The 8,368-nt window shown below is 64.3% G+C and overlaps 1 protein-coding gene across 1 annotated transcript; it reads left to right on the forward strand.

Annotated features, from left to right (window-relative positions):
- The first annotated feature begins 4,614 nt into the window (after window positions 1-4,614).
- Window positions 4,615-8,005, forward strand: DLX3 (distal-less homeobox 3). The gene is made up of 3 exons (XM_074849697.1): window positions 4,615-5,031; window positions 5,408-5,598; window positions 7,664-8,005. The coding sequence occupies exons 1-3, from the start codon at window positions 4,713-4,715 to the stop codon at window positions 8,003-8,005; spliced, it is 852 nt and encodes a 283-aa protein (XP_074705798.1). The 5' UTR covers window positions 4,615-4,712.
- The last annotated feature ends 363 nt before the right edge of the window (window positions 8,006-8,368 follow it).

An 8,368-nucleotide genomic window follows, 5' to 3' on the forward strand; every position in this document is an offset into this window, starting at 1 on the left:
CCTTCCGGGCACTCCCCTTAAAGGGGCCGCACATCCCCCCCCCCCCCCCCCCAGCGCCTTCCTCCTCCTCCTCCTCCTCCCACCGGGCACCTGCGGGGAGGGCGGGGGGGTTGTGTGTGTGTGTGTGTGTCACTCCCCGCGCGTGCGCGCCGGGGAGGCGGGGCCGTTACACGCCCCGCCCACCCCCACCCCCCCCCACGCGTGCGGAGGTCACGCACACCCCAACCCACCCCCCCCGCCACGCACAACCGTGCCGGCACACGCGGACCAGCCCCCCCCCCCCCCCCCCCCGCAACGCTTCACTCAATCTGCGCCCCCCCCCCCAAAAAAAAAAAACCACGCAGCTGGGTGGGGACCCACGCGCCCTGTCCCATGGGACCCCCGGGATGCCCCCCCCCCCCGACCTCTGAAGTTGAGACCCCCCCGCCCCACCTCGGACCGCAGTGATGGACCCTTTGGGATGTGACACCCCCCCCCCCCCCCCCCCAGGATCACACCTCCCGTGGGATGGGAACTCCCCCGGGATGGGCCCCCCAAGTTAGGGCCCCCCATGGGATGGGCCCCCCGAGGATAAGACACCCGCCATGGGATGGGACCTCCCGGGATGGGCCCCCCATGTCAGGACCCCCCCATGGGATGGGAACCCCGAATTAGGACCTCTGTGGGATGGGCCCCCCCAGGATCGGGCCCCCCCGGGGATGAGACCCCCCCCCGCTCCCGAGCTCGGCCCCACCCCGTTGTGCCCCGCTGGGAGGTCGGAGCTGCCGGGGGGGGGGCGGGCGGGACGGAGGGGGAACACCCCCCCCCCCCGGCCTCCCACGGCGTCTGCCCGCCCGGGAACGCCGGGAATGCGCCGGCTCCCTGCCCGGTAACGGCTCCCGGGACATCCCCCCCCCCCCCCCCCCCCAGCGCCGGGGTGGGGTCTCGGGGCCCCCGGGGAGGGCTGCGAGGACCGGGGGAGGGGGGGGAGAGGCTGCACGGACAGACCCCCCCATCCTGTAGGGCTGAGGGGAGTGGGAGGTCAAGCCAGGACCCCGAGAGCGGGACTGGGGCCACGGGGGTCACGGTGACCCCACGCCGGGGACAGTGGTGGGGGCTGTCGTGGTCCCCAACCCTGGCAAAGGTCACCGGGAGCCACCGCCCCGTTCCCACCCGTGCCAGGAAACCCGTGGGGGGGGTGTGTGGGGAAATGCCTCCCCCCGGGTAAGGGGGGGCTGCAGGACGTCCTGTGTCCCCCACCCTGATGTCCCCGCGCCCCTGCACAGCTCCTGCGCCGCAGAATGTCACTGGAAAGAGTGACGGCACGGGGACAGTCCCAAGGGAACCCCGCCAGCAGCTGCCACACGGCTCTGGCACCAGGCCCTGTCCCCTGTCCTGTGTCCCCTGTCTGTGTCCCCCATCCCCAGCCCCTGTCCCCCATCCCTTGTCCCTTGTCCCCTAGCCCCAGGCCCTGTCCCCATCCCCTGTCCCCCATCCCTTGTCCCCCATCCCTTGTCCCCATCCTCATCCCCTTCCCCCATCCCTTGTCCCCCATCCCCTGTCCCCAATCCCCTGTCCCTTGTCCCCCAGCCCCTGTCCTGAGGTCCCCCAGCATGGGCTTACCCCAATCCTGGCCCAGAGCACCCCAAAACACCCCCCCCCCCCGGGGTGGCTTTTCTCTCTGGCAGGTGACACAGCCTTCGGCATGGGGACAAAGAGCCCTGGGCCAGGCGGCCAGGCACCCCCCCCCCCAGCTTGGGGACATTTTGGGGTGCAATGGGTCCATCCTCCTGCCCAGAATGTCAAGTGGTTCAGGGGTTCACCCTGTGGCCTTGGCTGCCACCCAGGAGGGTGCTAGTACCCGTGGGGAGGGGAGGGAGCACCCAGGAAGGGTGTTTGCACCCGAGGAAGGATGTTTGCACCCAAAGCGGGGTGTTTGCACCCAAAGGGGGGTGTCAGCACCCCAGGAACAGCATCTTGACACCCAAGGGGGAGGTATTTGCACCCAGGGTGGGTCTGATCCCCCAGGGAAGGGCATGGCCTGCCGGGGGGGTTATTAGCTCCCAAAGAGGGGGGTGTTCGCACCCAAGGTGGGGGGTATGAGCACCCACGGGGTGCCAGCACCCAAAGAGGGGGTGTCGTTACCCCAAAAAGCCACTAGATGGCACCGTCCGCCCAAGGATGCCGGGGGGGGGAGTGGGGGGGCAGTCGGCCGGGTCCCCCCCGCACCCCTCCCGCAGCTGTGACGGGGTGAGGACACGAGGGGACTCCCGTGGGCACTGCCGGGCTGGGGGGGGGGCGTTTCTAATGGGGGGGGACCTCTTAGCCTTGTGGGGGGCACGGGGGGGAACCCCTTCAGCATTGTGGGGGGCACAGGGGACGGCGCGGGGGGTGCTGGCTTGGCCCTGTGGTCAGCCCTGCCAGCCCCCCCCACCATGAGAGACCCCCGGGTGCCCCAATACAGCGACTTCTGCCACCCCCACTGTCCCAGTTCACCCCAACTGGACCCCCCCTCGAGCTCCACCCCCCCCCCCCCCCCCATGAGCTCCAGGATTTGGGGCTTCACCAAGCACCAGCCTGGCCGAGAAGCCTCCGGCAGCCGGAGGCACCAGTGCCTCCCAGTCCCAAACTGGTTCAGGACTGCACAGACCTGCTCCCCGTTTGCGCCCCGCTTCCCAGCCCTGCTCCCCGGCCTGCAGCTCTCCAACCGGCTTTTCCTGCTGGAGAAACCCTCTCCCAGGAGCAGCCAGCCCTGGTGACAGCCTGGCTGGAGGGACAGCCAGGCCGGGGACCTGCGGATGTCCCAGCGGCTCCTCTGGGACCTTGGGAAACCTCCCCCAGGGAGGCCCCACACAGCTCCGAGCAGGACAGACGGCAGGGCTGGGCTTGTCCCAGACATTTCTGTCCCCTCTGAATTAATTCCTCAAATCTCAAATTACATTTCCCATGCGGGGAGGCGAGCCCGTGGGCTTCACACGCAGCTTCTGGGTCACGCGTCTGCCTCCTGCCTCGGCCCGGCTGCTTCCCTCTGGAACTGAGCTTGAGTTCTATCTATTTTTATTATTTCTATTATTTCTATTGTTTATATTATTCTGTTATTTCTATTATTTCTATTTCTATTTTTTCTATTTCTATTATTTCTGTTATTTCTATTATTTCTGTTATTTCTATTATTTCTATTTCTATTTTTTCTATTATTTCTGTTATTTTTATTATTTCTATTTCTATTTCTATTTCTATTTCTATTTCTATTTCTATTTCTATTATTTATTCCTATTCCTATTATTTATTCCTATTATTTATTCCTATTCCTATTCCTATTCCTATTCCTATTCCTATTCCTATTCCTATTCCTATTCCTATTCCTATTCCTATTCCATTCTGATCACATTTTCGATTTTTTTCCCACTTATTCACGGCCCCGGCGGTTGTGGCAGGGCCGGGTCTCGAACTCCCGACCCCAGGAGCGGCGCAGCTCCCCGCTGCGGCCGTCAGGTGGCGCCATTGCACCGCGCGGAACTGCTGACGGGCAGAGGCGGGGGGGGGGACAATCCCGAGAGGGGGGACACACACAGAGGGGCAGGAGGGGAAAAGCCCCGGCCAAGCTTAAGGATCCGCCCCCAGCCCCCTCCCAGCCCCCCCAGCCCCTCTCATGGGGGTGAGACAGAAGCAGAGACCCCCCCACCAAAATAAAAGTCCCCCTTGCAAAGCCCCCGCCCCCGGTACTGGGTAGGGGGGGTGGCTGGTGACATTCCTGGGGGTGGCAGGGGCTGGACTGGGGTCCCGGGTTGGGCGATGCTGCTGGAGGCTCTTGGGGCAGTGGGGGGGTGAGGGCCCTGAGTGGGGGTGGGAGAGGGGCACAGAGTCCTGGGGGGGGGTTGTCCCCAGAATCAGGGCTTGTCACCACCCCGAGGTCCCCCCAGGGCAGGTGGAAGATGGCAAGTTTTGGGGTACGTGAGGGTCCCCCATTCCATGAGGCTGGAGGGGCTCTGCCTTGGGGATGGCGTTCAACTGGGAGACACTGGTAACTGCTGGGAGAAGGTGGGAGCTGGCGGCGGGGGGGGGGGGGGGTGTGTCTAAAACATACCCCCCCGTAGCCACCCTGCCCCAAGCCTGGCTCCATCCTACTCCCTAACCCCAACCCTTCCTCCCCCCTACTCACCCCCCCACTCCACTCCCCCTCCAAATCCCCCCTCAGCACCAAGAGTCCCCGGGGGGGGGCATCAATCCCCTCGCAAAAAAAAAAAAAAACCCTCCCCTGACTCTCACGATGTCCCCAGAGGCCCCGCCAGCCACCCCCCCCCCCCCAACCCCCTGCTCCTGCAGACGGGAGCCTGCGATCTTTATTTATTCCTTCTCCCTCCTTCACCCACTCTTTGTTGTTTCTTGAGAGAGGGAAAGAAAAAAAAAAAAAAGCGCAAAAAAAAAAGCGCACACACACACACACACACACACACACACACAGAGGAGGCAGGAGCCTATTTTGCCTCCCAGGCAATATTTCTGGAGCCAATCGGAATGCGCACCCACCCTGCCCTGCTCCCTAATTAAAGGCTTTAAGCAGGCGGCCGGGGCTGGAGGTTTGGGCACAGTCTCTTGGTTGCTCTTCGCAAGAGCCGGTGTGGAGGAGCCGGCTCTGGGCACGTCAGGCCTGAGGCGCGCGGGCAGCCGGAGCCGCCAGGTTGGGGGGTCCCCAGCCAGGCGGGCAGCTCCCCCCCCCCCCAGTTCCAGCGATGAGCGGCTCTTTTGACAAGAAGCTCTCCAGCATCCTCACCGACCTCTCGGGCTCGCTGAGCTGCCATGCCGCCTCCAAGGACTCTCCCACCTTACCCGAGTCCTCCGTCACCGATCTGGGCTACTACACCAGCCAGCATGACTACTACCCGGGCCAGTCCTACAGCCAGCCCGTGAGCCACTACCCCTACCACCAGTTCAACCTCAACGGCATCGGCGCCGCCGGCACCTACTCGCCCAAATCCGACTATTCCTACAGCCCTTCCTACCGCCAGTACAGCCACTTCAGGGACCAGCAGCTCCCAGCCCAAGAAGCAGGTAGGATGCTCGGGAGAGGGGGGCCGTAGCCATCCCGCTGGTCCCTTGGCATCGCAGCGGGGGCTTCGCCACGTTGCACCCCTCTAAGTGTCCCCAAGTTGGGGACGGGGCGGCCGCAGGGCTGGGGAAGGGGGTGTTGTTCCCGCCGAAGGATGGGGTGGATGTTCGGGCAGCGCTCAGCCCCCTCCGGCACCCCCCGTGCTGCTGGGGGGGGATGCAGTGGGATGGAGCCACACTGGATCCGGGGGACCCCCCGGTGGGGGGGACAAGGCAGTGCCACCAGCGGGATGACCCTGAGCTGGGGAGCAGGGGGGGTGGGTGTCTGCGCTGGGACCCCTCCGCCATCCTCGGCCTCACACCTCCGCTCTCTGCCCAGTGTCGGTGAAGGAGGAGCCGGAGCCGGAGGTGCGGATGGTCAACGGGAAACCCAAGAAGATCCGCAAGCCCCGCACCATCTACTCCAGTTACCAGCTGGCGGCTCTGCAACGCCGCTTCCAGAAAGCCCAGTACCTGGCGCTGCCCGAACGGGCTGAACTGGCCGCCCAGTTGGGGCTCACCCAGACTCAGGTAAGGGCTGAGCCCCCCGTCACCCCCCGCCACCCCAATTCCCAGCCACAGGCAGGAGAGATCGGCAAGAGGGGAAGCCGGAGCTGCCCCCCTCCCCTTGCAAAACCCAAATCTGGGGGGGTTTGGGAGAGGGGGGGTCTGTTCACAGCTGGATGGTGACAGCCATGGGGGGGCTGGGGGTCCCCAGTGATGGATGCTCCCTGTTTGCTCGCGGGCGCAGGGGTCCCTGACGCCAGATTTCCCCGCACGAAGCAGATTTGCTTTGCCAAGGGAAAGGTGGAGAGGAGGGAAGGAGCAGAGAGAGGGACAGACCCAGCCATGCCCCCCGCTCCCCAGGTTTCGGGGTTTATCCCCTTCCCTCCGGAGCCAGCCCCATCCCAGACTCTGAGGCCGAATCCTGCCCCGGTGCCTGGAAGGGTCCTGGGTCAGCAACTCACCCATCCTCCTGGGCATGCGGGACGCCAAATCCCAGGCAGGATGAGGTGCTGGGGACGGGGTGCTCAGGATGAGGCGCTGGGGACGGGGTGCTCAGGATGGGGCTCTCAGGACACCCCATCCCAGCAGCAGGTCCTGGCCCTGAATCCAGCCGGATCGTGGGGTCCTGAGGGCCAGACCCTGCTCCCCTCAGCAGGATTTCTGGGGCTCCCCTTGGGTCCGTCCTCCTGGCGCTCCAGCTTAGTCCAGGCAGAGAGAAAGGATTTGGGGGCAGGACCCACAATCCCCCCCCAGGGACCCTGCGCTGGGGGTGGCGCTTTAGGCTGGACTGGATGAGCCGGGATGAGTGCGATGGGCTTCTCGCCACACAGCACCCAGATTTGGGGCTAAACCCTTGCTTTTGGGATTTGCCTGGCGTGGGGACAACTCGTCCCCGCCGATCTGTTGGCGTGAGGGCGAGTGGGTTGCCACCGCTGTCACCGCAGCGCGCGACTCCCCCGCACCCCATCCTGTCCCCGGCGCCCTCCCTGCCTGCGGGCCGGCGCCGGCGCCCTTGTGCCGCCCTTGGCGCGGCGCTCCCCAGTGCCCGGCCTTCCTCCTCCTCCTCCTCCTCCCTTGGGCGATGAAGCAATCGGGGACACTAGGCAAAGGGCTGACGGAGCGCGTCACCCGCTCCCAGAGGGACATCCTGTTTGGGTGACAACCACCGCCCCCCCCCACCCCTTCCCCAGGGGCCAAGGGCGTCCAAGCGCCGACGCCTCACCCAGCACCCGGGACGCTCCCGACGCCCAGCGCGCCGGGCGGGTGTCCCATGATGCATGGCATGACGGGCTTCCCACGACGCCCCGCGTGTCCCCAGAGGGGCTTCCCGCGATGCACCGCGTCTCCGGGGTCCCCGCGACACCCATGGAGTGGGTGCCTTCCCACGGTGCATGGTGTGACACCCACATCCCAGGTGCCTTCCCGCGATGCACCGTGTTTCTGGGGTCCCCGTGACACCCATGCACCTTGTCCCTTCCTGAGTAGCATCATGTGTCTGGGGTCTCTGTGACACCCATGTCCCTTGTCCCTTCCCACACCGCATCGTGTGTCTGGGCTCCCCGTGACACCCATGTCCTTCGTCCCTTCCCACGTTGCATTGTGTGAGTGGGGTCCCCTTGACACCCATGTCCCTTGTCCCTTGCCATGTTGCATCGTGTGTCTGGGGTCTCTGTGACACCCATGTCCTTCGTCCCTTCCCACGTTGCATCGTGTGTCTGGGGTCTCTGTGACACCCATATCCCTCGTCCCTTGCCATGTTGCTCGTGTGTCTGGGGTCTCTGTGACACCCATGTCCCTCGTCCCTTGCCACGTTGCTCGTGTGTCTGGGGCCTCTGTGACACCCATGTCCCTTGTCCCTTCCCGTGTTGCATCATGTGTCTGGGCTCCCTGTGACACCCATGTCCCTCCCCACATTGTATTGTCTGTGTGGGCGCCCGTAGCACCCATCTCCCAGGTGCCTTCCCGCGTGCCCGGGGTCCCCACATCACCCCCATCCTGGGTCCCCTTCCCGCGCCCCCCTGAGCTTCCCCGTTCAACCTGGGCGTTCGCTTTCGGTGGCGAGGCGCTGACCGCTCTCCCTCCCTGCCAGGTGAAGATCTGGTTCCAGAACCGTCGCTCCAAGTTCAAGAAGCTCTACAAGAACGGCGAGGTGCCGCTGGAGCACAGCCCCAACAACAGCGACTCCATGGCCTGCAACTCCCCCCCCTCCCCGGCCGTCTGGGACAGTAACTCTCACGGCAGCGCCACGGGCCGGACCCCGCTCCCGCAACCGCTTCCCTACAGCTCTTCCCCGGGCTTTTTGGAGGAGCACAACCCCTGGTATCACCCCCAGACCCTCAGCGGACCCCACGGACCCCACCAGCCGCCGCCGGCCACCACGATGCATCACACCTCCCCGGGGCCTCCCCCCAACACCGGCGCCGTCTACTAACAGCCCGGAGTGAGAAAAGGAACGAGAGACAGTGGCAGAACTCCTTTGCCTCCTTTTTTTTCCCCCTACTTTTTGTTTTTTCTTCTTTTTTTTTTTTTTTTTAAAAAAAAAAAAAAGGACACCCATGTACACGCACCCCTAGATATACACTTATATATCCTATCCAGCTCATCTCAGGAACAAGAGGACTGCAAAGGGTTAAACTCGTTAGCTCCCAGCCCAGGGCAGGCGAGGAAAAGGTGGCGAATTCTTCTTATGCATTTTTTTTTTCTTTTTCCATCACCCCCTAATAAAAATGACCCCCGAGGAGCCACATCTCACCGGGGGTCCTTCGCCGGAGCTTTGCTTCTTGGGGTCACCCCG

The sequence above is a fragment of the Strix aluco genome, chromosome 24 (genome assembly GCF_031877795.1).
Source record: "Strix aluco isolate bStrAlu1 chromosome 24, bStrAlu1.hap1, whole genome shotgun sequence".
NCBI lineage: Eukaryota > Metazoa > Chordata > Aves > Strigiformes > Strigidae > Strix > Strix aluco.

Excerpts from the sequence above, each read along its gene's own strand:
- DLX3 (XM_074849697.1), top strand. The coding sequence starts at position 4,713 with ATGAGCGGCTCTTTTGACAAGAAGCTCTCCAGCATCCTCACCGACCTC. Across the intron at positions 5,032-5,407 it reads GCTCCCAGCCCAAGAAGCAG|TGTCGGTGAAGGAGGAGCCG; the intron begins GTAGGATGCTCG and ends CTCTCTGCCCAG. Across the intron at positions 5,599-7,663 it reads TGGGGCTCACCCAGACTCAG|GTGAAGATCTGGTTCCAGAA; the intron begins GTAAGGGCTGAG and ends CCTCCCTGCCAG.